Source organism: Pristiophorus japonicus, chromosome 2 (genome assembly GCF_044704955.1).
Source record: "Pristiophorus japonicus isolate sPriJap1 chromosome 2, sPriJap1.hap1, whole genome shotgun sequence".
NCBI lineage: Eukaryota > Metazoa > Chordata > Chondrichthyes > Pristiophoridae > Pristiophorus > Pristiophorus japonicus.
The window spans coordinates 1,187,388-1,205,115 of record NC_091978.1 but is presented as its reverse complement, the minus strand read 5'-3'; the positions used below and the strand labels follow the sequence as shown (position 1 = coordinate 1,205,115).

Below are 17,728 nucleotides of genomic sequence, written 5' to 3'. Positions count from 1 at the left end.
TTTGGCTCGTTTGCCGTGGACGAGTTCCGAGTAGAACGCTTGCTTTGTGAGTCTCGTGTCTGGCATGCGGACTATGTGGCCTGCCCAGCGGAGCTGATTAAGTGTGGTCAGTGCTTCAATGCTTGGGATGTTGGCCTGGACGAGAACGCTAATGTTTGTACATCTGTCCTCTCAGGGGATTTGCAGGATCTTGCGGAGACATCGCTGCTGGTATTTCTCCAGCGACTTGGTGTCTACTGTACATGGTCCACTTCTCTGAGCCATACAGGAGGACGGGTATTACTACAGTCTTGTAGACCATGAGCTTGGAGACAGTTTTGAGGGATTGGTCTTCAAACACTCTTTTCCTCAGGCGGCCGAAGGCTGCACTGGAGGCGGTGTTGGATCTCATCATCAATGCCTGCTCTTGTTGATAGGAGGCTCCCGAGATAGGGGAAGTGGTCCACGTTGTCCAGGGCCACGCCGTGGATCTTGATGTTTGGGGGACAGTGCTGTGCGGCGAGAACAGGCTGGTGGAGGACCTTTGTCTTACTAATGTTTAGCGTAAAGCCCATGCTGTCATACGCCTCGGTAAATACATCGACTATGTCCTGGAGTTCAGCCTCTGTGTGTGCACAGACGCAGGCGTCATCCACGTACTGTAGCTCGACGACAGAGGTTGGAGTGGTCTTGGACCTGGCCTGGAGACGGTGAAGGTTGAACAGCTTCCCACTGGTTCTGTAGTTTAGCTCCACTCCAGCGGGGAGCTTATCAACTGTGAGGTGGAGCATGGCAGCGAGGAAGATTGAGAAGAGGGTTGGGGCGATGACGCAGCCTGCTTGACCCCGGTCCGGACATGAATTGGGTCTGTGATGGATCCATTGGTAAGCATCACGGCTTGCATGTCGTCGTGGAGCAGGCGGAGTATGATGACGAACTTTTGGGGGCATCCGAAACGGAGGAGGACGCTCCATAGACCCTCGCGGTTGACAGTGTCAAAGGCCTTTGTAAGGTCGAAGAAGGCCATGTATAAGGGCTGGCGCTGTTCCCTGCATTTTTCCTGCAGCTGTCGCGCTGCAAAAATCATGTCCGTTGTGCCCCAGAGGGGACGAAATCCGCACTGCGACTCCGAGAGAAGCTCCTCGGCCACGGGGAGAAGACGGTTGAGGAGGACTCTAGCCATGACTTTCCCAGTGGTTGATAGCAGGGAGATTCCTCTGTAGTTGCCACAGTCGGACTTGTCCCCTTTTTTAAAGATGGTCACGATTACTGCATCTCTTAAGATCTCCCGGCATGCTCTCCTCCCTCCAGGTGAGAGAGATGAGATTGTGTATTCGCGCCAGTAGTGCCTCTCTGCAATACTTCAGTGCCTCAGCAGGGATTCCATCCGCTCCCGTAGCCTTGTTGTTTTTTAGCTGTCTTAGAAACATAGAAAATAGGTGCAGGAGTAGGCCATTCAGCCCTTCTAGCCTGCACCGCCATTCAATGAGTTCATAGCTGAACATGAAACTTCAGTACCCCATTCCTGCTTTCTCGCCATACCCCTTGATCCCCCTAGTAGTAAGGACTACATCTAACTCCTTTTTGAATATATTTAGTGAATTGGCCTCAACAACTTCCTGTGGTAGAGAATTCCACAGGTTCACCACTCTCTGGGTGAAGAAGTTTCTCCTCATCTCGGTCCTAAATGGCTTCCCCCTTATCCTTAGACTGTGACCCCTGGTTCTGGACTTCCCCAACATCGGGAACATTCTTCCTGCATCTAACCTGTCTAAACCCGTCAGTATTTTAAACGTTTCTATGAGGTCCCCTCTCATTCTTCTGAACTCCAGTGAATACAAGCCCAGTTGATCCAGTCTTTCTTGATAGGTCAGTCCCACCATCCCGGGAATCAGTCTGGTGAACCTTCGCTGCACTCCCTCAATAACAAGAATGTCCTTCCTCAAGTTAGGAGACCAAAACTGTACACAATACTCCAGGTGTGGCCTCACCAAGGCCCTGTACAACTGTAGCAACACCTCCCTGCCCCTGTACTCAAATCCCCTCGCTATGAAGGCCAACATGCCATTTGCTTTCTTAACCGCCTGCTGTACCTGCATGCCAACCTTCAATGACTGATGTACCATGACACCCAGGTCTCGTTGCACCTTCCCTTTTCCTAATCTGTCACCATTCAGATAATAGTCTGTCTCTCTGTTTTTACCACCAAAGTGGATAACTTCACATTTATCCACATTATACTTCATCTGCCATTCATTTGCCCACTCACCTAACCTATCCAAATCACTCTGCAGCCTCATAGCATCCTCCTCGCAGCTCACACTGCCACCCAACTTAGTGTCATCCGCAAATTTGGAGATACTGCATTTAATCCCCTCGTCTAAATCATTAATGTACAATGTAAACAGCTGGGGCCCCAGCACAGAACCTTGCGGTACCCTACTAGTCACTGCCTGCCATTCTGAAAAGTACCCATTTACTCCTACTCTTTGCTTCCTGTCTGACAACCAGTTCTCAATCCATGTCAGCACACTACCCCCAATCCCATGTGCTTTAACTTTGCACATTAATCTCTTGTGTGGGACCTTGTCGAAAGCCTTCTGAAAGTCCAAATATACCACATCAACTGGTTCTCCTTTGTCCACTTTACTGGAAACATCCTCAAAAAATTCCAGAAGATTTGTCAAGCATGATTTCCCTTTCACAAATCCATGCTGACTTGGACCTATCATGTCACCATTTTCCAAATTCTTATTTCTTATGGTCTTTTCTACCTCATGCAGTGTTGGGGTCTCACTGAGGTGGTGGCGGGTCGCATGCTGTGGGATGGAGTCGAGAACACTCGAGTTAAAGGCAGAGTCTCGGTTGAGGAGATCTTCGAAGTGTTCCTTCCAGCGGGCCCTGACTGCCTCGGTGTCCTTGATGAGTGTTTCTCTGTTCTTGGCCAGGAATGGTGTGGGGCCTTGGGAGCTGATTTAGACGAGGGGATTAAATGTAGTATCTCCAAATTTGCGGATGACACTAAGTTGGGCGGCAGTGTGAGCTGCGAGGAGGATGCTATGAGGCTGCAGAGTGACTTGGATAGGTTAAGTGAGTGGGCAAATACATGGCAGATGAAGTATAATGTGGATAAATGTGAGGTTATCCACTTTGGTGGCAAAAACAGAGAGACAGACTATTATCTGAATGGTGACAGATTAGGAAAAGGGAGGTACAACGAGACCTGGGTGTCATGGTACATCAGTCATTGAAGGTTGGCATGTAGGTACAGCAGGCGGTTAAGAAAGCAAATGGCATGTTGGCCTTCATAGCGAGGGGATTTGAGTACAGGGGCAGGGAGGTGTTGCTACAGTTGTACAGGGCCTTGGTGAGGCCACACCTGGAGTATTGTGTACAGTTTTGGTCTCCTAACTTGAGGAAGGACATTCTTGCTATTGAGGGAGTGCAGCGAAGGTTCACCAGACTGATTCCCGGGATGGCGTGACTGACATCTCAAGAAAGACTGGATCAACTAGGCTTGTATTCACTGGAGTTCAGAAGAATGAGAAGGGATCTCATAGAAACGTTTAAAATTCTGACGGGTTTAGACAGGTTAGATGCAGGAAGAATGTTTCCAATGTTGGGGAAGTCCAGAACCAGGGGTCACAGTCTAAGGATAAGGGGTAAGCCATTTAGGACCGAGATGCGGAGAAACTTCTTCACACAGAGAGTGGTGAACCTGTGGAATTCTCTACCACAGAAAGTTGTTAAGGCCAATTCACTAAATATATTCAAAAAGGAGTTAGATGTCGCCCTTACTACTCGGGGGATCAAGGGGTACCGCGATAAAGCAGGAATGGGGTACTGAAGTTGCATGTTCAGCCATGAACTCATTGAATGGTGGTGCAGGCTCAAAGGGCCGAATGGCCTATTCCTGCACCTATTTTCTATGTTTCTATATCTATGTTTCTATGTTTGGTCCGTATGTGGCTTTGACTGCGACTGCGGTGAAGAATCCTCGCACATCATGGCTGTCGGCCAGCTGCCGTATCTCCTGTGCTTTCTCCATCCACCATCTGTTCTTTAGGTAGGATAGGCGCACCAACGTCAGTGTTCTCTCTCTCAGGCCAACATCCTCAGCATCATCGTCATCATAGGCAGTCCCTCGAAACGAGGATGACTTGCTTCCACGCCAACAAAGGATGAGTTCACAGGTGTTTCAATGAAGGACCCGAATTACATCCTGAAGGGTGGAAGATGCCGTGCGTGGATTTTTTTCACGTGTGGTGGACTTTGCACACCAACCACCACACGGGCTTAACAGAGCTAGATCTTGGCCCAGTGGCAAGGATTAACCAGGACGACTGGAGACCAGCTCTGCTGCGAGGACCTAGTGCACACACATATAGCAGTGTGGGCTGGCCCCTGGCCCCGAACTAACGCCTCCCCTGGGCCCTGATCACATCCCTCTACAATCTCTCACTGCTCCTTCGGCCCGACCTCGCTGCTCCTGCTGTATCGGCCCACGCTCCAATCACCGACCTGGACCTTGATGACGTCGCTCTTCGCTGCCGTCGCCCTACTCGCGCTGCTCCCTGGAGTGGCATGCCTCCACACTGCTCTCCAGCCGCTCGCCATTCCTTATATGGTCCCGACCTGCCGCTGGTGTTCTCACGCAGGTCGGAGCCTCAACGCTGCTCCCCAGCATCGAGGCATTGACCATGCTCGATCAGCTTCGATGGGCGGACCACACCGTCCGCACTCCCGAAACAAGCACTCTACTCTACAAGCTACGAATGTCAGGCGAGCCCCAGGAAAGCAGAGAAAACGCTTCAAGGGCATCCTCAAAGCCTCCTTGAAAAAAATGTATCATCCCCACCGACTGTTGCGAATCTCTGGCCCAAGACCGCTCAAAGTGGAGGAGAAGCATCCAAGAAGGTGGCGGACACTTCCGAGTCTCTTCGCCGGGAGTACGCGGAAGCCAAGTACAAACAGCGGAAGGAGCGTACAACAAATCAAGCACCCCACCCACCCCTCCCTTCAACCACTGTCTGCCCTACCTGTGACAGAGACTGCAGATCCCACATTGGTCTCATCAGTCACCTTCAAACTCATTTTAGTGTGGAAGAAAGTCATCCTCGACTCCGAGGGAGTGCCTAAGAAGAAGAGCATGAACAGAGACACCCAAGGGTATATGTGCACAAATCACTGAGGGTGGCAGAGCAGGTTGAGAAAGAGGTTAAAAAAGCTTACGGGATCCTGGGCTTTATAAATAGTGGACAAAAGCATGGAAATTAAGATGAGCCTGTATAAAATACTGGTTCAGCCTCAACTGGAGTTCTGTCCAGTACGAGGCAACACACTTTAGGAAGGCCTTAGAGAGGGTGCAGAAAAGATTTACAAGAATGATTCCAGGGTTGAGGGACTTCAGTTACATGGATAGACTGGAGAAGCTGGGGTTGTTCTCCTTAGAGCAGAGAAGGTTGAGCGGAGATTTGATAGAGTTGTTCAAAATCATGAGGGGTCTGGACAGAATAGACAGAGGGAAACTGTTCCCATTGGCGGGAGGGTCGAGAACCAGAGGGCACAGATTTAAAGTGACTGGCAAAAAAACCAAAGGCGACATAAGAAAAAACACTTTTACACAGCGAGTAGTTAGGATCTAGAATGTGCTGCCTGAAGGGGTGGTGAAGGCAGACTCAATCACTGCTTTCAAAAGGGAATTGGATAAGTACCTGAAGGAGAGAAATTTGCAGGGCTACGAGGAAACGATGGGGGAGTGGGACAAGCTGAAGTGCTCTTGCAGATGAGCCGGCACAGACTCGACAGGCCGAATGGCCTTCTTCCGTGCTGTAACCATTCTATGATTCAATATAGTGGCCTTGGAGGGGGTAGACTGCAGATAACCAGAATGATGCCAGGGCTTAAAGGGCTAAATTATGAGGATAGGTTGCGCATCAACTTGGCTTACATTCCCTTGAGTTTAGAAGGTTGAGGGATGATCTGATCGCAGTGTTTAAAATTATTAAGGGATTCGAATGGGTAGATGCAGAGAAACTATTTCCTCTGGTGCAGGCATCCAAAACAAAGAGGCAGAACCTTAAGAACATAAGAAATAGGAGCTGGAGTAGGCCATTTAGCTCTTTGAGCCTACTCTGTCATTCAACAAGGTCAGGGCTGATCTTGTACCTCAACTCCACCTTCCCACACTATCTCCATATTCCTTAATTCTCTTGGTTCCCCAAAATTTATTGACCTCTGTCTTGAACATACTCAACGACTGAGCATCCACAGCTCTCTGGGATAGAGAATTCCAAAGATTCATAACCCTTTGCATGAAGAAATTCCTCCTCATGTCAATGCTAAATGGCTTAAAATTAAGGCTAGGCAATTCAGGAATGACCATCAATTTTGTCGCTATATCCACTGAGGTCTAGTGGCCGGAGGAAACCTGCTCCGGCATAGAATGACTCTTTATGAAGTAGCAATACTCAATTATGTTACAATTTGTTTTTTCATTAACATTACTAGCAGAATGCACACAGTGAAAGGTGGAGTAACACAAGGTTGCCCTGCGCAGACTGTATTATTTACAAAGTTCCACAGGAGTCAGTGCCTCAGTCGGCCATTCCTCCGGCCAGAGGCAGAAGATCAAACATAACAATTGACCGATACTCACCAGAACAATACCTCCCGAGTAGTCCGGGGAACACATGGAGCCAAACACAACGAGCTGTTCGGTGATATTATTAAAGCTCCTGCCCCTATGAAAGAGGTAAAATATACTTGTCAACAATGGATGTGGGCGGTGAATGCCGCAGGGTGAGAGGGAGTTGAGTTACAGCTGCTTTCCATTCCCCAAAATACTACTTTATCAATATCTGAATGTCGATCAGGCACGCACACACCAAGGTGGACTCCAGCTGTGAGTGGGTGACCTGTATTAATGGATGATTACACCACTCATATCATATACAACAACGGAAGATAATATGGAATGATAAGAATCCATTCAGCTATCAAATCAATCCTGCAGTCCATGTATAATTGGAAAATGACGGCAATTTAAATGGTCTGGGGAAGCAACTGGCTGAAGGTGCTGAATGATATAGGTGCTGGAAGAAATTCATAGAATGGCAGCAACAGTGCCTCGAGACTAGAACTCACTGAGGGGCTCAATGAATTTTTGTTTCAGTTTTCAAATCACAAAGGGAGCTGGTGAGGTGGATGATGAATAGCTTTTTATTTTCCTTTCCCGAAGCAGAGCTTCAAACTCAGAAGTTGACTATTTGTGGAATAAATTAGCATCAAGTTTGGTGATTGCAGATGCTGATAGGAATTGCGAGACGAAAAAAGACAAAGGTCCAGCTAGTATCCTGGTAGTTCAAGATACAACGATAGTGGAGTTGTTGACCAATCATGGCAATCAATCTGGAGAAAGGAAAGGGATGGATTCCCAAATCAGCGCTGTATGGAAAGAGCGACATTAGTAGTTCAAAATGCACACCTTAGCATGGCAGCTGAATCCTCAAACTAAATGTGAACCCATTGGGTTTGAGCAATTCCTGTGGAAGTGAAATCAATGCTTTTTGCGTAAATTACCATTAAGTAGTGAATAAATTTGGATCGACTGATGCCAATGACGACATCCCCTTTGAATAATGACGTACTGTCCTGTAAGGAAAGTGTTAATCACACTGTCCTGAAGTCTGCTAATGTTATAATCATGACAGGATTGATTTATTTTATATGCATGTATGTTTAATATAGATATACTGACCACTGAACTGTTGCATTAAGACTGACCTCAAAGTAATGGGCAGTTTAAACAATCAAGCTAATAAAAAGCACAGAACTGGAATTTGTTGATAACAAGTTTACCAGAAGGGACTGCAAGATCATATTCAGAAGCAGGAGATTGGTATGGAATGGTATAAGATAACTAAGTTGAGAAGTTGTACCAGTCTATGGAAAAATAACTTGTTAAAACTGTTATGTATTGAATAAAGAGCTCAAAGTAAGATGTGACCGTAGTCCTTTATTACTATCTCAGAGTGCCTTTCCAGCCTGTGAGGCCTCCTTATATACAGGTGCTCCCAAGGGATTGTGGGATCTCTTGGGACTCCAGGGGATGAGCCCTCTGATTGTTAAACAAGGTATTTACAAGTTTACAAAAAGAACACTCCCCCCAAAGTCAACAGTGTAACTATTTACAATGTGAGTCGATCTGGGGCCTTCCTTGCCCTGGTTGATCGTCTCGGTGCAAATGCTGGTGTTGGTGAGTCGTTTGTTGGGCCCTCGCTGGGCTGCTGCGCAGCTGGCCTTGCTGGGCTGCTGGGCGTGGTGAGTCCTGCTGGACTGCTGCAGGTGATGGGTGATGCTTTGTGGTCAACCGCTGGGTCAGTTGCCACTGGTGTGTTTGTTGGAGGGTCAAAAAAGGTAGTCTATTGAGGATTGCTCAGGATAGTTCGTGAATCTGAGTTTGGTTTGGTCTAAGTGTTTTCTGCAGGTGAGTCCATTTGAAAGTTTGACCAGAAACACCCTACTCCCCTCTTTGGCCAAAACAGTGCCGGGAAACCACTTGGGACCTTGTCCATATTTCAACACAAATACAGGATCATTAATCTCAATTTTGCGTGACACATTTGCGCGATCACGATATGTATCCTGCTCTCTATCTGTGAGTGTTGATCAGGGTGGACTAACGAAAGCCTTGTCTTAAGTACCCTTTTCATGAACAGTTCAGCGGGGGGGAATCCCAGTGAACGAGTGGGGTCTTGTGCGGTAACTAAGCAGGACTCAGGATAGGCGAGTCTGTAGTGTGAGCCTTCTGTTATCCTTTTCAAGCTCTGCTTGATTGTTTTCACTGCTCTCTCTGCCTGACCATTAGATGCTGGTTTAAACGGGGCAGATGTGACATGTTTGATCCCATTACGGGTCATGAACTCTTTGAACTCGGCACTGGTGAAGCACGGCCCATTGTCACTCACAAGGCCGTGCGTGGCAAACATGGCACACAGGCTTTCAATGGTGGCAGCGGACGTGCTTGCCGACATTATCTCACATTCAATCCATTTGGAGTACTCATCTACAACCACTAGGAACATTTTTCCCAAGAACAGGCCTGCATAGTCGATATGGACCCTAGACCACGGTGTGGAGGGCCAAGACCATAAACTTGGCGCCTCCCTGGGTGCATTGCTTAACTGGGAGCATGTATTACATTTGTGCACGCAGGACTCTAAGTCTGCATCGATACCGGGCCACCACACATGGGATCTGGCTATCACTTTCATCATTACAATGCCTGCGTGGGTACTGTGGAGATCACTAATGAAGGTGTCCCTGCCCTTTTTTGGCATAACTACCCGATTACCCCAAAGGAGGCAGTCTGCCTGTATAGACATTTCATCTTTGCGCCACTGGTACGGCTTTATTTCTTCCTGCATCTCTAACGGGACACTAGACCAACTCCCGTGGAGCACACAGTTTTTTTACGAAGGATAGTTAGGGGTTCTGGCTCATCCAGGTTCTAATCTATCATAGAAACATAGAAACATAAAAAATAGGTTCAGGAGTAGGCCATTCAGCCTTCGAGCCTGCACCACCATTCAATAAGATCATGGCTGATCATCACCTCAGTACCCCTTTCCTGCTTTCTCTCCATCGAATCTGTCGGGCGGTAACAGGTGATTGCTCACTCTCGAATGCTTCCATTACCATGACTAAATCTGCGGGCTGTGCCATCTCCACCCTTGTGGTGGGCAATGGCAGCCTACTGAGACCATCGGCACAGTTTTCTGTGCTTGGCCTGTTGCAGATGGCGTAGTTGTATGCGGACGTGAGTGCCCATCTCTGGATGCGGGCCGATGCATTGGTATTTATCCCTTTACTTTCAGAAAAAAGGGATATCAGTGGCTTATAGTCAGTTTCCAATTCAAATTTGAGCCCAAACAGATATTGATGCCTTTTCTTTACCCCATAAACACACCCATCGCTTCTTTTTCGATCATGCGGTAGGGCCTTTCAGCCTTAGACAGACTTCTGGATGCATAAGCAACCAGTTGCAATTTCCCAGATTCATTAGCTTGTTGCAGTACACATCCGACACTGTATGACGACACATCACATGCTAGTACCAAACGCTTACATGGATCATACAACATAAGCAATTTGTTTGAGCAGAACAGTTTTCTAGCTTTTACAAAGTCATTTTCTTGGCTTTTACCCCATACCCATTCCTCTCCTTTATGCAGTAAAGAGTATAGTAACATAGAAACATAGAAAATAGGTGCAGGAGTAGGCCATTTGGCCCTTCTAGCCTGCACCGCCATTCAATGAGTTCATGGCTGAACATTCAACTTCAGTACCCCATTCCTGCTTTCTCGCCATACCCCTTGATCCCCCGAGTAGTAAGGACCTCATCTAACTCCTTTTTGAATATATTTAGTGAATTGGCCTCAACAACTTTCTGTGGTAGAGAATTCCACAGGTTCACCACTCTCTGGGTGAAGAAGTTCCTCCGCATCTCGGTCCTAAATGGCTTACCCCTTATCCTTAGACTGTGACCCCTGGTTCTGGACTTCCCCAACATTGGGAACATTCTTCCTGCATCTAACCTGTCTAACCCCATCACAATTTTAAATGTTTCTATGAGGTCCCCTCTCATTCTTCTGAACTCCAGTGAATACAAGCCCAGTTGATCCAGTCTTTCTTGATAGGTCAGTCCCGCCATCCCGGGAATCAGTCTGGTGAACCTTCGCTGCACCCCCTCAATAGCAAGAATGTCCTTCCTCAGGTTAGGAGACCAAAACTGTACACAATACTCCAGGTGTGGCCTCACCAATGCCCTGTACAACTGTAGCAACACCTCCCTGCCCCTGTACTCAAATCCCCTTGCTATGAAGGCCAACATGCCATTTGCTTTCTTAACCGCCTGCTGCACCTGCATGCCAACCTTCAATGATTGATGTACCATGACACCCAGGTCTCTTTGCACCTCCCCTTTTCCTAATCTGTCACCATTCAGATAATAGTCTGTCTCTCTGTTTTTACCACCAAAGTGGATAACCTCACATTTATCCACATTATACTTCATATGCCATGCATTTGCCCACTCACCTAATCTATCCAAGTCGCTCTGCAGCCTCACAGCATCCTCCTCGCAGCTCACACTGCCACCCAACTTAGTGTCATCCGCAAATTTGGAGATACTACATTTAATCCCCTCATCTAAATCATTAATGTACAGTGTGCTGAGACCCGGTAAGAAGTTACCAAAGTAGTTCAGGAGTCCGGGAAACGACCGCAGCTCCGTCACGGTCTGTGGTCTCAGTGCATTCTTGATTGCCTCCGTCTTCGAATCGTTGGGCCTGATGCCGTCCGCCACGATTCTTCTCCCCAAGAACTCCACTTCAGGTGCCAGGAAAACGCACTTCGAGCATTTTAACCTGAGCCCCACACGATTAAGCCGACTAAGAACCTCCTCCAGGTTCTGCAGATGCTCGACGGTGTCCCGACCTGTAACCAAGATGTCTTCCTGGAAATCCATTTGCGCGGGACTGACTTTAGTAAGCTTTCCATCTTCCTCTGGAATATCGCCGCGGCTGACCGAATCCCAAACGAGCATCTGTTGTAAATGAAGAGACCTTTGTGCCTGTTGATGCAGATGAGGCTCTTTGATGATTCCTCCAGTTCCTGCATCATGTAGACCGAGGTCAAGTCCAGCTTCGTGAACGTCTTTCTTCCCACCAGCGTTGTAAATAGGTTGTGGGTACTGATCCTGCAGTGAGAAACGATTGATAGTTACTTTGTAATCACCACAGATTCTGACGGTGTCGTCTCCCTTGAGGACTGGAACAATCGGACTGGCCCACTTGGTAAATTCGATCGGCGAAATGATGCCCTCTCGGAGCAGCCTGTCCAGCTTGATCTCCACCCTCTCTCTCATCATGTACAGTACCGCTCTCGCCTTGTGATGGATGGGTCGCGCCCCCAGAATCAGATGATCTGCACTTTTGCTCCTTGGAACTTCCCGATGCCTGGTTCAAACAGCGAGGGAAACTTGTTTAGGACCTGGGCACACGAAGTGTCGTCGATGGACGAGAGCGCTCAGACGTCGTCCCAGTTCCAGCGTATCTTCCTCAGCCAGCTCCTGCCGAGCAGCATCAGGCCATCGCCCGGTACCACCCAGAGTGGTAACTTGTGCACCGCTCCATCATAGGAGACCTTTACAGTAGCACTGCCGATTACGGGAATCAGTTCCTTTGTGTAAATTCTCAGTTTAGTGCGAACAGGAGTCAGGATTGGCCTTGAGGCCGTGCTGCACCACAATTTAATGAAAGTCTTTTCGCTCACAATGGACTGGCTCGCGCACGTGTCCAGCTCCATTGACACCGGGAGTCCATTTAATTCAACCTTCAGCATTATCGGGGGACACTTTGTGGTAAATGTGTGCACCTCATATACCTCTGCCTCCTCGGTCTGAGGCTCTGGTTCGTCGTCATCCGCCGTGGATCTGTCCTCCTCTGCAATATAGTAATTTGCAGGATTAGCAGAGTTTGCAGCTCGCCTTCACATACGTTGGAGATGTCCCATTGTTCCATAGCCCTTGCAAACATATCCTTTGCAGCTGCATGAATGGAAACGATAATCACACCCGCAGCACCAACAAGGCCTAGCATTCACCCTTCATGGTGGACTCTGAGGTGGCTCAACTGTGGCTATCAAGGGAAAGCAGGGATAGTATTAAAGCCAAGGAAGTGGCATACAAATTGGCCAGAAATAGCAGTGAACCCGGAGACTGGGAGAAATTTAGAACTCAGCAGAGGAGGACAAAGGGTTTGATTAGGGCAGGGAAAATAGAGTACGAGAGGAAGCTTGCAGGGAACATTAAGACGGACTGCAAAAGTTTCTATAGATATGTAAAGAGAAAAAGGTTAGTAAAGACAAACGTAGGTCCCCTGCAGTCAGAATCAGGGGAAGTCATAACGGGGAACAAAGAAATGGCAGACCAATTGAACAAGTACTTTGGTTCAGTATTCACTAAGGAGGACACAAACAACCTTCCGGATATAAAAGGGGTCAGAGGGTCTCGTAAGAAGGAGGAACTGAGGGAAATCCTTATTAGTCGGGAAATTGTGTTGGGGAAATTGATGGGATTGAAGGCCGATAAATCCCCAGGGCCTGATGGACTGCATCCCAGAGTACTTAAGGAGGTGGCCTTGGAAATAGCGGATGCATTGACAGTCATTTTCCAACATTTCATAGACTCTGGATCAGTTCCTATGGAGTGGAGGGTAGCCAATGTAACCCCACTTTTTAAAAAAGGAGGGAGAGAGAAAACAGGGAATTTTAGCCTGACATCGGTAGTGGGTAAAATGATGGAATCAATTATTAAGGATGTCATAGCAGCGCATTTGGAAAGAGGTGACATGATAGGTCCAAGTCAGCATGGATTTGTGAAAAGGAAATCATGCTTGACAAATCTTCTGGAATTTTTTGAGGATGTTTCCAGTAGAGTGGACAAGGGAGAACCAGTTGATGTGGTGTATTTGGACTTTCAGAAGGCTTTCGACAAGGTCCCACACAAGAGATTAATGTGCACAGTTAAAGCACATGGGATTGGGGGTAGTGTGCTGACGTGGATTGAGAACCGGTTGGCAGACAGGAAGCAAAGAGTAGGAGTAAATGGGTACTTTTCATAGAAACATAGAAACATAGAAAATAGGTGCAGGAGCAGGCCATTCAGCCCTTCTAGCCTGCACCGCCATTCAATGAGTTCATGGCTGAACATGAAACTTCAGTACCCCCTTCCTGCTTTCTCGCCATAACCCTTGATCCCCCGAGTAGTAAGGACTTCATCTAACTCCCTTTTGAATATATTTAGTGAATTGGCCTCAACTACTTTCTGTGGTAGAGAATTCCACAGGTTCACCACTCTCTGGGTGAAGAAGTTTCTCCTCATCTCGGTCCTAAATGGCTTACCCCTTATCCTCCGACTGTGACCCCTGGTTCTGGACTTCCCCAACATTGGGAACATTCTTTCTGCATCTAACCTGTCTAAACCCGTCAGAATTTTAAACGTTTCTATGAGGTCCCCTCTCATTCTTCTGAACTCCAGTGAATACAAGCCCAATTGATCCAATCTTTCTTGATAGGTCAGTCCCGCCATCCCGGGAATCAGTCTGGTGAACCTTCGCTGCACTCCCTCAATAGCAAGAATGTCCTTCCTCAAGTTAGGAGACCAAAACTGTACACAATACTCCAGGTGTGGCCTCACCAAGGCCCTGTACAACTGTAGCAACACCTCCCTGCCCCTGTATTCAAATCCCCTCGCTATGAAGGCCAACATGCCATTTGCTTTCTTAACCGCCTGCTGTACCTGCATGCCAACCTTCAATGGCAGGCAGTGATTAGTGGGGTACCGCAAGGTTCTGTGCTGAGGCCCCAGCTGTTTACACTGTACATTAATGATTTAGACGAGGCGATTAAATGTAGTATCTCCAAATTTGCGGATGACACTAAGTTGGGTGGCAGTGTGAGCTGCGAGGAGGATGCTATGAGGCTGCAGAGTGACTTGGATAGGTGAGGTGAGTGGGCAAATGCATGGCAGATGAAGTATAATGTGGATAAATGTGAGGTTATCCATTTTGGTGGTAAAAACAGAGAGACAGACTATTATCTGAATGGTGACAGATTAGGAAAAGGGGAGGTGCAACGAGACCTGGGTGTCATGGTACATCAGTCATTGAAGGTTGGCATGCAGGTACAGCAGGCGGTTAAGAAAGCAAATGGCATGTTGGCCTTCATAGCGAGGGGATTTGATGTCAGGGGCAGGAGGTGTTACTACAGTTGTACAGGGCCTTGGTGAGGCCACACCTGGAGTATTGTGTACAGTTTTGGTCTCCTAACTTGAGGAAGGACATTCTTGCTATTGAGGGAGTGCAGCGAAGGTTCACCAGACTGATTCCCGGGATGGCGGGACTGACATATCAAGAAAGACTGGATCAACTGGGCTTGTATTCACTGGAGTTCAGAAGAATGAGAGGGGACCTCATAGAAACGTTTAAAATTCTGATGGGTTTAGACAGGTTAGATGCAGGAAGAATGTTCCCAATGTTGGGGAAGTCCAGAACCAGGGGTCACAGTCTAAGGATAAGGGGTAAGCCATTTAGGACCGAGATGAGGAGAAACTTCTTCACCCAGAGAGTGGTGAACCTGTGGAATTCTCTACCACAGAAAGCTGTTGAGGCCAATTCACTAAATATATTCAAAAATGAGTTAGATGAGGTCCTTACTACTAGGGGGATCAAGGGGTATGGCGAGAAAGCAGGAATGGGGTACTGAGGTTGCATGTTCAGCCATGAACTCATTGAATGGTGGTGCAGGCTCGAAGGGCCTACTCCTGCACCTGTTTTCTATGTTTCTATGTTTCTATCTGCGGACGTGCAGCTGCACGCATGTGAGGCCTGCCCTACATGTTGATTCGAAAACAACATTACTTTGTTCACAGTACTTGTAACAGTGTGCTGGGATATTTGTTTGGTATTGTCACTCGTGGCGATGAATGCCTGGGCTATCGCTATGGTTTTACTCGAGGTTGGGGTCTCAACAGTCAAACGTTTGCGAAGTATTATTTCATGGCCAATGCCAAGCACAAAGAAGTCCCTGAGCATGTGCTCCAAATGTCCTTCAAATTCGCAATGTCCTGCAAGGCATGTTAGCTCGGCGACATAGCTCGCCACTTCCTGGCCTTCAGACTGCTTGTACATGTCGAACCGGTACCTCGCTATCAGAACGCTTTCCTTCGGGTTTAGATGCTCCTGGACCAGTGTGCACAAATTATCATACGACTTCTCTGTGGGTTTCGCTGGAGCAAGCAGATTTTTCATGAGGCCATACGTTGGTGCCCCGCAAACGGGAAGGAGAATCGCCCTTCGTTTGGCAGTGTTCGCTTCTCAGTCCAGCTTGTAGGCCACGAAGTATTGGTCGAGTCGCTCCACGAAGGTTTCTCAATCATCTCCCTCCGAAAATTTATCCAGAATGCCCACTGTTATCTGCATCGTTGCGGTGGGGTTCGTCATCTGTATCTCGTCGCCAGTTGTTATGTATTGAATAAAGAGTCTGGCCAGATACTGCGAGCTCAAAGTAAAGTGTGACCGCAGTCCTTTATTACAGGTCTCCAGAGTGCCTCTTCAGCCTCTGAGGCCTCCTTATGTACAGGCGCTCCCAAGGGATTGTGGGATCCCTTGGGACTCCAGGGGATGAGCCCTCTGGTGGTTAAACAAGGTATTTACAGGTTCACATATAAAACGAAAACTACATTTATTGCAGGCACAGAATAAAGACTGTTTGTTCAGAAGGCCTTGAAGGAGAACATCTGCCTGGGAAAGATCATTGATGAGGAAAGTTAGGGAGTGTGAAGGGGATTACCGATAACAGGTGGCGAGCAGCCAGCGGGACATCGAGGAGGCAGCGCGGTGAGTTGGGAGGCCTATAAAAAGCCCAACAGGCGGGGAGCAACCAGTGGGACGTCGAGGAGGTGGCGCGTTGAGTCGGGAGGCCTTTAAAAGGCTAGCCGGTGCAGCTGCAGGGAGAGAAGGCAAAAAAGTAGAAATAAATCGAAGGGTGATGTCACAGCCAAGGGGGTAAGTGATTAGCTGGTGAGTGGTGGGTAGTTTTTCTTTTTCTATTCCTTTATCAGTAGGTAACCTTTATCAATGTTGCCAAACTAAGTTAATCTAGGGGTTCACATAGCAAATAGGTGCAGGAGTAGGCCAATCGGCCCTTCGAGCCTGAACCAACATTCAATAAGATCAAGTCTGATCATTCCCTCAGTACCCCTTTCCTGCTTTCTCTCCATACCCCTTGATCCCTATAGCTGTAAGGGCCATATCTAACTCCCTCTTGAATATATCCATTGAACTGTCATCAACAACTCTCTGCGGTAGGGAATTCCACAGGTTAACAACTCTCTGAGTGAAGAAGTTTCTCCTCATCTCAGTCCTAAATGGCCTACCCCTTATCCTGAGACTATGTCCCCTGGTTCTGGACTTCCCCAACATCGGGAACATTCTTCCCGCATCTAACCTGCCCAGTCCAGTCAGAATCTTATATGTTTCTATGAGATCCCCTCTCATCCTTCTAAACTCCAGTGCATAAAGGCCCAGTTGATCCAGTCTCTCCTCATATGTCAGTCCAGCCATCCAGGGAATCAGTCTGGTGAACCTTCGCTGCACTCGCTCAATAGCAAGAACGTCCTTCCTCAGATTAGGAGACCAAAACTGAACACAATATTCTAGCTGAGGCCTCACCAAGGCCCTGTACAACTGCAGTAAGACCTCCGTGCTCCTATACTCAAATCCCCTCGCTATGAAGGTCAACATACCATTTGCCTTCATCACCGCCTGTTGTACCTGCATGCCGACTTTCAATGACTGATGAACCATGATACCCAGCTCTCGTTGCACCTCCCCTTTTCCTAATCTGCCACCATTCAGATAATATTCTGCCTTTGTGTTTTTGCCCCCAAAGTGGATAACCTCACATTTATCCACATTATACTGCATCTGCCATGCATTTGCCCACTCACCTAACCTGCCCAAGTCACCCTGCAGCCTCTTAGCCCACACTCTCACCCAGTTTAGTGTCATCTGCAAACTTGGCAGGAGAGCTCGGACACGTGTCATGCTCCTCCTGTGCTATGTGGGAACTCAGGGACGCTTCCAGTGTCCCTGACGACTAGATGTGCGGGAAGTGTATCCTGCTG

General features: G+C 47.9%; 1 protein-coding gene across 1 annotated transcript in view; it reads right to left on the bottom strand.

Moving 5' to 3' along the window:
- LOC139235179 (zinc metalloproteinase-disintegrin-like batroxstatin-2) overlaps positions 1-17,728 on the bottom strand; it is a 546,822-nt gene that overhangs the window by 454,539 nt on the left and 74,555 nt on the right. Inside the window, exon 8 of the mRNA XM_070866402.1 lies at positions 6,638-6,722. Within this exon, the coding sequence (XP_070722503.1) occupies positions 6,638-6,722 (85 nt within the window). The remainder of the gene's footprint in view (positions 1-6,637; positions 6,723-17,728) is intronic.